Raw genomic sequence first — 14,746 nt, forward strand, 5'->3', positions numbered from 1 at the left:
AATAATAATAATAATAATAAGTTGGAAGGCCACCTAACCCCTACTTTTCAGGCTTCGATGAAATCTTGCATGAAAGCGGGCAGGCTAGCACCCTAGAGTCTTTCAACTTCTTCAAAAATATATATTTTTTTTTCACAAAACTCGTCCTGTGACCTTAAAGTCAAGGTCAAGTCCATTCATATTGCACAGTATATGTTATCTCATAACCCTTTACATTATCACCAAATTTAGTTCAAATTGGCCAAGTAGTTTCTGATTTAGCATTTTCGACCATGTGGCAGCCATTTTTGACGTCATGATATCTCAGAAACTATTGAACAGAATTGGCTCAGACTTGCGCCTGCACTAGACCATGGCCTAAGGTATCTCTAGCAAAAAATTTGAAGGCAACTGATGCAGCAGGTTCTTGAGATCCTGAAGAGCAAACATTTGAAGTAATTATTGCTTTGTGCAAAGGGGGCATTAAATGCACCTGCACGAATTTTTTTTTTCGATTTATACTTCCCCCATATGAATCATAGTGCTGCTCAAGTTTGAAAGCAAACACTTCATAACTGGCTGAGTTATTAGCAATCAAAAACTGGTGAAGAAGAATAATTGTTTTTAAATAAATTTGCTTTGTGCATAGGGGGCGCTGTATGCACCTGCACGATTTTCTTGATTTATACTTCATATGGGTCATACTGCTGCTCAAATTTGAGAGCAAACACTTTAAAATTGGCTGAGTTATTAGCGATCAGAAACCGGGGAAAAAGAATATGAGTAATAACAATAGAACTCCACACTAATTTCTTTTAACTGTATCTTATAACATCCATGTTCTAATGTTAATCATTTTCACAGGTTTGGACGTAAACCTATATTCCTAAGTGCCTTAGTACTGATGGTGTTCGTCGGTGTGGGCCAAGCAACCATTCCAAATTACTATGTCTTCACAGCTCTTCGGTTGGTTCTTGGAGCCTCTCTCCAAGGAGTTTTTCTTGTGGCGTATGTGATGGGTAAGTGTTGCAATATTTATATTTTTAAAGTAAGCTCTCTTTTCACAAAGGAAATTAAATTTTTACCAGCTCCAAAGCTCGTTTTTTGATAAAGAAAGCATGTTATAAAAGTTATTTATTTTGATGAATACTTGAAATTCCTGTTAGATTCTTGAACTGTTTTTCTGGTATATTTATAAAGCTTTCCATTTCTTTCACAATAAGGAGGTAGCATAAGATTTAAAGGTTAATTATCTAATACTGAAGATAGTTACTAGGAAGGAGCAAAGATTAAATTTCAAAGCCTATGTCCCAACTCGGAAAGTGCTACTGTATTTCGTAATTTTATTATAATTCTATAGTTAATCTTTGGAAATTTTTGCTTTTTTGTTTGAAAAATTTCTTGCTACTTATTGTCTTAAAGGAAAAATTCTTTATCGGAGTCAAGAATCTTGATATAATATAACTGAAACTAATTCCTATCCGCCTCGTTGATAAGGGTTTCAATATTAAGTAATTCCAAGCAAAAATGACAAATTCTCATTCAAATTCATAATTCTGAATCATGACTGAAAACATTTAGCTTAAATGTTCATATTAGTAACCTATCCATGTGCGTACAGAAAACATTAATTTGTACCATTTTAAACTCCCTTACATGTGTCCTTTACCTCTACCCAGAACTTTTATAGATTTTCCTCTTGATACTTACAATCAGATACACTTTTATTAAACCTTTCGTTCTCCATCCTTTCCACTTAACTAAACCGTCTGAAAATATTGATCCATCCCTTTAGTCACTACTATGCATCTACACATTTCTCTTTCTTTCAAATCTTCTTATACCACAAATTTTACACAATTAATTCCGTCTCATTAGCTTCAGTTTTTTATTTCATTTATATTTTGTAATAACACTTCATTTCCACAAGGGAATAGTTTGACAATCCTTCTCATATAATTGTTTCATAACTAAATCATATTCCTACACAGGCTACTACTGGTCCAGGCCCACAGTTATTTCCTATGTATCCAGCATACGTCTGCCATATTTCTCAGATATAATCATACCATGAACATTCCTTCTATGAAAGTTATGTTCATATAATTTTTAGTCTCCCCTGTGTCCCTTACCCTTATACAAATGAACAGTTATTCCCCTCACATCCACTCCTTTGGAACCTATCCCTCATCCAAGCATACCTTACATACCCTGCCCATGTACTTCGTTCTTCTTTTACCACTATAACTCATGTTCACACTCGTAATCTTTTCAACTTGAATCCTTTCATAGTAAATAGCAGAATATAATATCTAGTATTCTTTGGTTTTGTGGTCTTGGTCCTTCATTTTTAATATCGTATATGCACATTATGTGAGTTACCCTTGAAAAGAAGCTTTTTCCAATGCCATCTCCTGGATGTAGTAGAGAGGATGCTGAATCTTGCCATAGAGTTCTAGCTAAAATCAGATAAACACTAACAAAACTCAAATAATTATTAGTATGTCTCTAGGAAATAATAACCTGTGAACCCTCAGCTTATCAGAGACTTATGTTTATTCAACGAATCTCTCATCCCATTTCATATTCGTATCAAGTTTGTCTATTAGATTAAAAATATCAATATATGAATCAAATCTTTGCCATGATTTTTGTATCTATAAACCCATAGATATCTTGATGAAATTGAGTTTTAATTCTTTTATTTTGTCATTTTTCAATATCTGACTTGATTTTGAAGTTTTGTCACCAACGATCATTTGGTCCCTGTGCATATTGTAAGAGATTTTGCATTTCAACCATCACTTAAATCCTGATCTTCCCAGACTGTACCATCCACCATGTAGAACTGTGTATGCAGTTAATTTTAATGCTCTTTTGTTTCCTTTCATACAGCTTAATACATACTAAATAGTATTCTAATGATTTTACTCCAGTTGTGACCAAATTTTAGAATGATCCTCCTAATCAAATATTTGAATTGCTGGAACTTAAAACTTAGAGCAAATATTTTTTGTTGACCAGGTTGACATAAATCTTATTCCATAAACTATTTGTTAATTATTTAACTATGTTGTTTATCTTAATCTATTAATTTTTTTTTTTTTTTTTGTATAATTTATTCTTACTTTGTACATGCCTGCTTTCCTGAAGGATTTTAGTAATCTTCTCTTCTAACTAAGATTGCACCTTGGATTGGTATAATATTACTATCATAATTCTTCAAGCCTCCTTACATCGATATTCCTTTCCAATAACCCCTTCCATTGGTGTACAATTTAGTAGTGTCTCTTCTATTCTCAGACAGCAAATCTGTATTTTCATATTTTATTCTCAGAGCCATTGTCACATTTACCTTAACATTCACTTCCCTTTAAAATCAGCCTTTTATTATTATTATTACTAGCTAAGCTACAACCCTAGTTGGAAAAGCAAGATGCTATAAGCCCAAGGGCTCCAACAGGGAAAAATAGCCCAGTGAGGAGAGGAAATATGGAAATAAATAAACGATCTGAGAAATAGTGAACAATTAAAATAAAATATTGTATTATGAAAACAGTAACAACATCAAAACAGATATTTCATATATAAACTATAAAAAGACTTATGTCAGTGTGTTCAACATAAAAAACTTGCTACAAGTTTGAACTATTGAAGTTCTATTGATTCAACTACCCAATTAGGAAGACCATTCCACAACTTGGTCACAGCTGGAATAAAACTTATAGAATAATGTGTAGTATTGAGCCTCATGATGGAGAACGCCTGACTATTAGAATTAACTGCATGCCTAGTATTACGAACAGGATGGAACCGTCCAGGAAGATCTGAATGTAAAGGATGATCAGAATTATGAAAAATCTTGTGTAACATGCATAATGAACTAATTGAATGCCAGTGCCAGAGATTAATATCTAGATCAGGAATAAGAAATTTAATAGATCATAAGTTCCTGTCCAACAAATTAAGATGAGCATCAGCAGCTGAAGACCAGAGAAGAGAACAATAATACTCGAAACTATGCAGAATGAAAGAATTAAAACACTTCTTCAGAATAGATTGATTACCGAAAATCTTAAAAGATTTTCTCAATAAGCCAATTTTTGTGCAATGGAAGAAGACACAGACCTAATGTGTTGCTTTAAGTAAATTTTACTCTCCATACAGTAACTGCTTACATTCAACTTCACTTTTTATTGCTGTAATATAGTCTAACAAAACTTGGCAGGCTCATAAAATATTTGCTCCTAATTAGAAGGTGGACATTTGGCATGGTATAGATGAACTAATTCAATAGTTAGGTGGGGGTTGAAACTGGAGGAAATGGATTAGAATCAAAAGACAGTGGCCGAGTATAAATCTACATATATGTATCTAAAGGCAGAACTTTCTCAATTTTTTTATCCTTTCTCTTACTGAGGAGAAAACTAATGGCAGACAAGGAAAGCATCTATGCCCTTTCCTCAAAATATTTAAATACAGTAATTTTCAATTAATGGTAAATAATTTCCAACTGTTGGAATAACTAAATAATAATTGTTATGTTGTATCCATTTAAAAGTAATAAATTTAATCTTGAACAAGATCACTGAGGTTTCGTGGCTTTCAGCAATGGAGCTGGTTGGAAAAAAGAAGAGAGTGTTGGTTGGTGTATTGAGTCAGTTCTTCTATACACTTGGGTACTTCATGGCTGCTTTTCTAGCATTTGAAATCAAATCTTGGCGTTGGCTACAAATCTCAATGACTTTGCCTGCGCTGCTATTCATTCCATATTACTGGTAAGATGTGTTATTTTTCTGTTATACTTCAATTGGAAGACTACAAATTCAAGTTTACATAGTAAATAGCGAATAATGAAATTTATCAAATAACAGTAAATGTTATAAAACTAATTGATTTAAGTTCAAAGTATCAGTAGCTCATGTTTTGGCCTTGTGATTCCATTTTGTTTATAAAATTCAATATAATCACCAATATAAGGATCAATTGACACAGTTATTATTCCCCCAATACACACAAGACTTCAGTAAACAAATTAATTTTTTTTAGTATATTATAGTGTTTACAGTACTAAGTTATACCTTTCAAATATAACTATTGTATTGAGAACATTTTCTGAAATATCCTGGTTTTTGTACTTGATCTTTCTATTGGAAACTCAAAATTTTCTTCCTCTGGTTTTAAAAGAAAAGTTGCTATCAATACTCATGAAAAGATGAATTTAATCTTTATTATTCTGTTAGTACCTGTACATTCATTAGCATGTTGATGCCTTTGCAGGGAGTATAATCCCTGGAGGAAGGTGCTGCCTATTATATTTTCTATAGAACATTACAGCTGATAATAAATGTTTTTGCAATATTCTGAACTCAACTACAGTTATTTTTGCCGACAGCTTCTCATTCATTACCTTTGTTTTCACATCTACTTTCCCAATCTCTTCAACTTGTCTTGTTCCAATATAGGCCTATTTCCCTATTTAAAAGCAAATCCTTTGAACCTGACCAGGGATTATAAAAAGATGGTTGAAATACCTATAATTGTTATTATGCAATCACTGGGGCTAAAGATGACTGACTGGAAGTGTGACTCAGTACACTGAATAAAACTATTACTTCAAAGATAATTTTGTTTTTATATTTTAGGGTGATTCCAGAATCTACTCGTTGGTTGATAACAAAAGGTCGTACTGAAGAGGCACGGGTAATTTTAGAGAAGGCTGCTAAAGTCAATAAGAAGAAGGTAAAAACCATTGCACTTTGATTGATTGTACTTTTTAATATAATAAAAAGCATAATTAGTCATTCTTTTAACTTGTAGATTTAACACGTTTTGTAAGCATAGTTGAAATGTTCTCTATTTTAAGCACCTGATTTTGTTAGTGATTTCCTTGTTACATGAAATAGTTGAGCATTATTTTTTTTTCAATTACAGTGAAATACTCAAAAGTGTGTAGCATTAAACATCTGTAATAACATATTGACAGGTAACTGAGGAGATGACTCTTCAGGCATTAGCCAAAGGTAGCAAAGACAGCGGGAAAGGGAACTGCTTTGATCTTTTGCGTTACCCAAACCTTCGCAGAAAAACTCTCAATCTGTTCTTCAACTGGTAAGCACAGTGCTGTACTGTATCTTTATATTTAGTAATAATATCATACCAAATTGGAAAATCCCAGTGGCAGTGTATACTTATACTGTGCATACTATGGTGTAGATATACAGTTGCTCTCAAACTTTTTAAGGCTGGCACCCCTTTAGCTTCCAGATTAAGTCCTTGCATTCCCTCCCTCTTAACACACTTTAAACTATGTAACAGAGCTATGAATTCCTTTATAATTCTGTCAATTTTATTATTTATAAACTGTATATGAGTTTTTTGCCTTAGTGATTAGCAAATATGTTTTGTCATTGACATTTTGTTAAAGAAAAAAACAAAAAAAACAACAACAACCAGATAGCACAGGTGCCACACCACTCCTCTTTCGATGCACTGAGGACACATTCATGTCTGGAGGTGGAGAGTCAAGTGGGAATCTCCAGGTGAGGTTTCCTCGTACACCCACCAGGAAGATCAGCCTGTACCTATGTCTTACTGGAACAGGATGAATCAAGGGACACCTGATGGCTGGTTGAGACCCCAGACTCATAGGACTGATCATCAACTAGAACTAGGACCAACTAGCGAGATCTGACCAAGCAGCTCCACAGAAGGCCTGGACCTTGAGAGGCACTGAAGTGCTAATCAATGACCAAGGCCAACCTGAAGAGGGGCCACATGGTTGCTTTAACCAGTTCATTGCACTTAAAAAGATAGGAACACTACGATTCAGTGTCCTCTCCTCCAATTGGTACCGGTCCAAGGTACAGTCTTGCGACTACGACTGGCCTCCCTAGACTTATACTTCTTCTTAAAAGAAGCATCAGAATCAGAAAGGAAGAGGAAGAAGAGGAATACAAGAAAGAAGAGTTGGAAAAATAAGGGAAAGAATTGCTTCTTACACTTGATATATACGCTAAAGCCTTTATAAAAAAACGAATTGCTTCTTCCACTTGACATTGATGCCGGAGCCCTAACAAGGGGAGAACCACTCTGGTTGCTACATCCACTGGGTACCCTCTTCTCAGCACAAGACACAACTGTAGCCTACCCCATTTGCCTACAGTTTCCAAGCAGTTCACTGTTCAGGTAGGAAAGGTGAAGGAGAGCACTCAAGCTATACAGTAGTTAACAAAAAAATAACACAGAATTTTACATACATGTACTCCACTCAAAATAAAATTGATATAAGGTAAGTATTATGTATAAGATGCATAAGCAACTCTTTGGAATTCTCATATAAAAAAAGTTCATGTTATGAAACAAGAATAGTAAGATGTGTAACCCTCTGAGGATTTGATGATGCACTTTGGCATAATCTGTTCATGCAACTATAGTATACTATAAGTGCTATAGAGAATATTTTTCAGCTTTCTAATGCAATTTTCAGTTTCTTTCTATCTTTATTCTTTTGTTAAATACACTACGAAACACCAACATAAGTACAGTCAGCCCTCTATATGCATGGGGGTTAGGTAACAAAGACAGGCATGAAGATCGAGAATCTGCGAATTCTTGCTGCTCTAGGGTGGGTCAACTCAAAACCTCCGAACTCACTATCCATTATTTACCTGCAGTTGACCAACACACTAGGTAACCCATTGTACTCCACTACATTCTTTACACGTGTTTTCTTTCACAGTATTTTAGTCCACACTACTATTCAGAGGTACAGTAATTGTACTGTACATTATTATATTAACACAGTTTCAGAACAAGGTAAGATGACTCATAACACGAAAGTCATCTCCACATCATGTTTTATCCAAGTAACAAAACACTTTTTTGTATCTAACAAAATTCACTGATACTGTAGATAAAAAATCACTAATATTGATGATTGAAATACACCCAAAAATGAAAATGAAAGTACGAAAATGCTTTAATGAAGCACAATTATCTACTCAGAAATGACACATTCGGAAATAAATTGTATTTTTCTTAAAGATACAAACCTTTACCTATTTATAAGGGTATTACTTTCGGCGAAGCTGAAAGGACAAGCCATTAAAATTTAGCGAGGATTAACTACTCATCCTGCTAGTTAGCAGGGGGTTAGGGGGGTAACCAGCTACCCCTCTCACTCACACACCTGTGACTGTGCTTCACTTTGCTTGGAGGTAGGACTTCAAGGGGGACAGGGTTGGCAGGTAAGTTTGTATAAATAGCTAAAGGTTTGTATCCTTAGAAAAAATACAAATTACCTCTGAATTTATTATTGGTTCTGGAATACAAACCTACGCTATTTATAGGGGTGACTCGCTCATTTGGAGGATGGATGTCCCTGCCAATCTACCTTTTTGACTTTACCCAGGGTCTCCTTTTTATGAGTAGGTTAGTACCAAAAATAAGGAGACCCTAACACCTCGCTAAACCTATGCAAGGTCTGCGGCCTATGCAAGCTGTGTGTTGAGATATTAGAAGTGTGACTGTCAAGGTAAAAGTTATTCCCAAGTCTTTGTACGAAATAACCGAGTTGACCAAGACTTTCCCAATACCTCCTCGCAAGGGTATGGAGACATAACAGTATAGACACAATACTGTACTAGGTACACAAGGGAGCATGGTTTACCTGCAGTGGTTGAGGAAAGTACAGAGAACCCAGGATGCTGCTTTCCCCAAGAGAGGGGAGGATGAAGAAAAGGAGAGAGCCAGTCATTTCTTTTCATTCACACAGACTAAAACTGGATAACAGTGCCCTCAAGATTCTGCTACTTGTCCAATAAGGTGCTTGAGGTATTAAACCAGCTGTACCACAGGACCGATAGAGAATGTATCAAATTTCCTGTGGGTCACGTCTTCCAGGTAATGGGTTGTGAAAGTCGTCTGGCGCTTCCCTACCCTTTCTTGCAGAACCTGAGTCACAGAGTAATTTCTTTTGAAGGCTAGGGACGTAGCTATGGCCCTGACATCGTGAGCTCTGGGTCAACGTGTTGGAGTTGGATCTGGATTCAGAGCGTAATCGATGACTCTGCGAATCCATGCAGAGATGGTGTTTTTGGTGATCCTCCTCTTGTTTCTCCCGGTGCTGACAAAAAGCAAAGGCACCTAGGGGTGGGCTGCTACTGTTCTCTTGAGGTAGAGCCTCTAACTCCTCACTAGGCACAGTAACAGATCATCTGGATCGTTAGTTACGGAGCGGCGACTTGTTATCCAAAAGGAGTTGTGTCTAGGATTCGACACCTCTGGATTCTGAATCTTAGCAACAAACTCAGGGACGAAGCTGAATGTTACCTCTTCCCCTACCCTTGAATGGTCGATGTCGTACCAGAGACCATGAAGTTCACCGACTCATTTGGCCGAGGTCAAGGCGAGTAGGTACACCGTCTTCCAAGTCAGGTGGCGATCTGTTGCCTGGTGTAATGGTTTGTACGGAGGCCTCTTTAGAGACCGGAGAACTCGAACCACGTTCCAAGAGGGAAGTCTCACTTCCGACTGAGGACAGGTAAGTTTGGAAGTCTGTATGACTAAGGAAAGTTCTAGCGAAGAGGAGATGTCCATTCCTTTCAGTTTGAAGGCAAGGCTCAAGGCTGAGCGATAGTCTTTCATTGCCAAAACTAAAAGGCTCCTTTCCTTCCACAAATACACGAGGAATTCTGCTATTGCTGGAATAGTGACATTGAGTGGAGAGATACCACTTTCACAACACCAGCCACAGATGTTTCACTTTGTCTGGTAGACTGCTGCTGAGGATTTCCGCAGATATCCAGACATCCTCTAAGCAACTTGTTGCAAAAATCCTCTCTGAGTGAGGAGATGCTGGATAGTCTCCAGGCATGAAGTCGTAGCCAAGCTACGGTTTTGTGGTAGATGTTGACGTGAGGTTGTCTGAGTAGATCGTGTTGTGGAGGGAGTTTTCTTGGAGGCTCCGTCAGGAGTTGCAGAAGGTCTGGAAACCATTCCGCATGATGCCATGATGTGAGAATCATTGAGAAGTTGACCGATGTTCTGGCCTTGTTGAGTACCCTTCTCATCAGACAGAAAGGGGGAAAGGCGTAAACGTTGATGTTGTCCCACTGTTGTTGGAATGCATCTTACCAGAGAGCTTTGGGGTCTGGGACTGGTGAGCAGCAGGAGCCTGAAGTTCAGGGACGTTACAAACAGATCCACAGACGGAGAACCCCACAGAGCTTTGTTGGCTACTAGATGATCCAATGACCATTCGGTACCCATTATCTGAGATGCTCTGCACAGATTGTCAGCAAGCAAATTCCTCTTGCCTGGAATGAAGCGGGCTGATAGCGGTACCGATCGGACTTCGGCCAATTTCAGTATTTTTACTGCTAGATGGGATAGGGGTTGCGAAATAGTACCTCGTTTGTTGATGTGGGCCACTACTGTGGTGTTGTTGCTCATCACCACCGCTGAGTAGCCTGCCAGGAACTGATGGAACTATTGAAGGGCCAAAAAGACGGTCTTCATCTGTAAGAGATTTATGTGAAGGTACTTTTCGGACTCTGACCAGAGGCCTGAGGTCATGTGGTGCAGCACCTTGGTCCCTCACCCTTCTTTAGATGCATTGAAAAACAGCATAAAGTCCAGTGGAAGGACGAGAAGATCTACACACCCCGCAGATTCTCGCCTGCCACCCACCACTCGAGGTCCATCAGTTCCTCCTGTCCCATGGGGTTAAGAACATCCGGGGTATCACAGGCCTAATTCCAATTGGACTTGAGCCGCCACTGCAGAGATCGAATCCTGATGCGGCCGTTGGGAACTAGATGGGCCAGGGATGATAATTGTCTGAGGAGACATAGCCACTTCTGGGCTGAGAGTTCTTCTCGTCTTGAGAAAAGGTTTTGCGACCTTTCTCAGCCTCATTATCCTGTAGTCTGATGGGAAGGCTTTGTGGAGATTAGTGTCTAAAATCATTCTTAGGTATACTGTATCAGTCTGTGATTGGGAAGCAGATAAGACTCCTCGAGGTTTACCATGATCCCCGGATCTTGACAAAGGCTCAGAAGTTTGTTTCAGTGCTGAAGAAGGGTTACCACCGAGTCTGCTAGGATCAGCCAGTCGTCCAGATAACGGAGAGGAGACGTATGCCGCTCCTGTGAGCCCAGAATGATACTAAGGCGAACACTCTGGTAAAGACTTGGGGTGCTGTGGAAAGACCGAACCACAGTACCCTGAACTGGTATTTCCTGTTGTCTAGACTGAATCTCAGATATTTCCTTGAAGATGTATGGTTTGGGATCTGGAAGTATGCGTCCTTTAGGTCCAGCATGCGCATGAAGACCTGTGGTCTTACCGCTTGTCCAACCTTCTCCAACGTGATGTGGACTTCGGTCCAAAGGGCCAGCTCCTTTGTGGATCCAGTTGCATAGGAGTTTGTTGACACTGGGGTCTTGACCTGTAGAGGAAGAGATGAGTGAATGGGAAGCAATACCCGGCGTAAGGACTCTTCTCTGGGAGAGACCTAAGTATGAACTGATGAAGAAGTTGGTAAGGCAATGCTTGACCTTACCTTGGACGCCCTGATGAGGGGTGATGCTGTTCCTTAGAACAGCATCGTTCTGGAGAACGTTGACGATGATAAAGGGCTGGTTATTGTGGCCGCTGTGCAGTCGGAGTTTGCTCGCGAGTAGTCACCTGTCGACAAGCTGCTGATGGGGGACTGCTTCTCGCCTACTGTGATGGCGAATGGCGAGCAGCGAGGAGGGTGTCTTTTGCCTTCCGATCTTCTGGGGATCGAAGGGCAGAGGATGACTAGTGAGTAGTTGAAGGCTCCTAGTGGGCTGCTGAGCGGCGAACTGCTGGTTAACAGCGAGCTGTCGGTGATTGGCGAATCGGCAATCTGTGAGCCGAAGATGGTGACTGAGGAGCAGACGAAGGCTGCCAGGTCAGTCTGTGAGCGGTGATCTGCCGTTGATCGGTTGGTTGATTCGGCGATCAGCGAGTTGGCGATCGAAGAGCCGAAGGTGAATGGCGAACTGCTAGATAAGTCCGCGAGTGGGTAACCATTGTCGAACGGGTCATTAAAGGATGAGCGACCAGGTGGTTGGAACTAGCTGGAGAGTCACGAACCGGAGTTCGTTGACAAGCAGGTGGCGCGAAGAATTGGTTTGACGAGGGCCGTAAGGCTGGCGAATGACAAGACCGAGGAGAGTCTGAGGTCACAGGTGAAAGGTAATTAGCGAGATGCCTATTGGCGATTGGTGAGTTGGAGATCAACGATTGGTGAAAACACGAGCAGACAATCGGCAATTGGTGAAAACACGAGCAAACAATCGGCAATTGGCAGGGTGGTCAGTGATCGGCGATGACTGACTTGCGATGGGCGATTGTTGAGCTTGCAACCATTGAGCTGGCGAGGTAGACTTGCAACCATTGAGCTGGCGAGGTAGACTTGCAACCGTTGAGCTGGCATGGTAGGCTGACGATCAATGCGCTGGCAATCGGCGTGCTAACGATCGGAGCGCCACAATACAGGCGAACTGGCAGATGATCGGATAAGCGGAGGAACAGCACTTTGGTTCAACTATTGACTAGTTGGTGATCAGTGAGCCAGAGATAAGCGATCAGTGCTCGGAGTGCTGGCGATCGACACATGAATGGTTAGATTAAGGTTCGTCGATCGGAGTGTTGAGCTAACGATCGGCGATCAGTGATTGGAGCGCTGGCGATCAGCGATCGGAGCGCTAACGATCGGTGAGTTAGCAATAGCTGACTATCGGGGATTGGCGAGCTAGCAATTAGCAAGCTGACAATTGGCGATCGGCAATCTGGTGATTGGTGATCGACGATCTAGCGATCGACAAGCTAGCGATCAGCAGGCTGACGATTGCCTATCGGTGAAAGATGAGCTAGCAATTGGTGAGCTGGCGATTGGCGAGCTAATGATCGGCAAGCTAGCGATCAGCGAGACTGGAGGTCAACGATTGGAGAAAGATGAGCTAGCAATCGGCGATTGGCAATCTAGCGATCGGCGAGCTTGTGATCAGCGAGTTAGCGATCAGCGAGCTAGCGATTGGCGAGTTAGCGATCAGCAAGCTAACGATTAGCTATTGGTGAAAGACAAGCTAGCGATCAACGAGCTGGTGATTGGTGAGCTGGCGATCGGCGATCTGGCAATCGGTGATTGGCGAGCTCACGATCGGCGAACGCTGAGCTAGCGATTGGCGATCTACAAGACTGAAGGTCAACGATCGGAGAAAGACGAGCTAGCAGAAAGTCAAGCTGCAATAGGTTGAACAGCTGGTTGGCAAACCGCAGAACGATGATCTATAGACAAGATGTGCACTTTGGAAGGGCAAACATCCTTAGGAGAGGATCACGAACAAGACCTCACAGTGCATCATGAACCGGAGTTCGTTAACGAGCAGGCAAGCTGGGAATTGGTGATCAGCGATCGGAGAACTGGTAATCAGCGATTGGCGCTAACTATCAATGAACGGACGATCAGCAAGTTGACGCTAGCTATCAGAGAACTCAAGATCATCAAGCTGACCCTTGCTATCGGCTAGCTGGAGATCAGCAATCGGCGAGACTGGAGAAAGACAAGCTGCAATAGGTTGGAACAGCAGATTGGCGAACAGCTGAATAATGATCTGGAGACGGGATGTGCCCTTTGGAAGGACAAACATCCCCGGGAGAGGCACGCAAACGAGACCTCGATGGTGCGTTACGAACCAGGGGTTCGTTGAAATGCGGGCGAGTCCAAAGATCCAGGTGAAGGTCGGGAACCAGTAGAATCAGGACAAGAAGGATCCTCCGAAGAGGAGAGCTGCAATGACAAGGCTGAAGAGCCAAAGAGGCGTCTTCTCGCCAAAGGCGAAGGAGCACCTCTAATGCGAAGGAGAATGATGGGGTCAAAGACCACGGTGACGAAACCCCGAAGGGGCAGGAGGATCAGCAAGTTGATGAACAGCAACAGGCCTCCGGAGAGGAGTCTCAATGAGTGACCTCTCTTGCGAACAAGAAAGGTGAGCACTTGCAGGAGAGACTTGGCTCGGACTTTGCTCTCCCCCCCGATGGAGGAGTCGACTCAGCATGGGGGAAGCGTAGTATTTGGCAAAGAAACAACAACAGCAAACGTCATCAATGAGAAGAAGATGAGGAAGGGAAGTTCTCCCTTGGAATGGCGGACAACCCAACATCTGGGGAAGTTAACTCAATCGGGAAGAGCACCTAGTCTGCGGGTGGGAAACGTATCCAGCAAGAGAATAGACACAAATTAAGGACTGCGCACTCCCTTACCCGGCTAACATTGATGGGAGAAAGAGAGCGGCAGCGTAAAACTGTAACAAAAGATGAATTACAATGAATTAATTCAGCTAAAAATAACTACTTGGGAGAACCACTTGACCCTCCGGTGGGAAGGGGGTTCCCCATGGAGACGAAGTTGAAAAGTTAAATTACAAACACTTATAATTTCCCTAAATTAATGAAGAAAACCATTCGGGAGCGCAACCTAACCCGCGAACGGGAAAGGTGCTCCCCCCGCAGAGTATACTGCCGGCCACGCACGAAAAGTGAGCGGCAAAGACCTTGAGAAAGTGCAAGACCGAAGTCAAGCTCTGAGAGGGCCATACACCCTTCCCCCAGCAGATTCCACGTAGAGGGGAAGGTAACGACAAGAGCTGAACAGAGGAGTATCCAAACAATGACAGTTCCCCTGCGGCTGTGGACGAGTCAGACAGAAGGCTATCCATCAACGGGATGACCG

General features: G+C 41.2%; 1 protein-coding gene across 6 annotated transcripts in view; it reads left to right on the forward strand.

Moving 5' to 3' along the window:
• The window catches only part of Orct (Organic cation transporter), a 105,458-nt gene that overhangs the window by 44,039 nt on the left and 46,673 nt on the right, over nt 1-14,746 (forward strand). For all 6 annotated transcript variants that reach the window (XM_068362284.1, XM_068362289.1, XM_068362287.1 and 3 more), the window contains 4 exons: nt 844-998; nt 4,589-4,757; nt 5,625-5,721; nt 5,966-6,090. In XM_068362284.1, the coding sequence (XP_068218385.1) occupies nt 844-998; nt 4,589-4,757; nt 5,625-5,721; nt 5,966-6,090 (546 nt within the window). The remainder of the gene's footprint in view (nt 1-843; nt 999-4,588; nt 4,758-5,624; nt 5,722-5,965; nt 6,091-14,746) is intronic.

This window comes from Palaemon carinicauda, chromosome 38 (genome assembly GCF_036898095.1).
Source record: "Palaemon carinicauda isolate YSFRI2023 chromosome 38, ASM3689809v2, whole genome shotgun sequence".
In the NCBI taxonomy this organism is placed as follows: domain Eukaryota; kingdom Metazoa; phylum Arthropoda; class Malacostraca; order Decapoda; family Palaemonidae; genus Palaemon; species Palaemon carinicauda.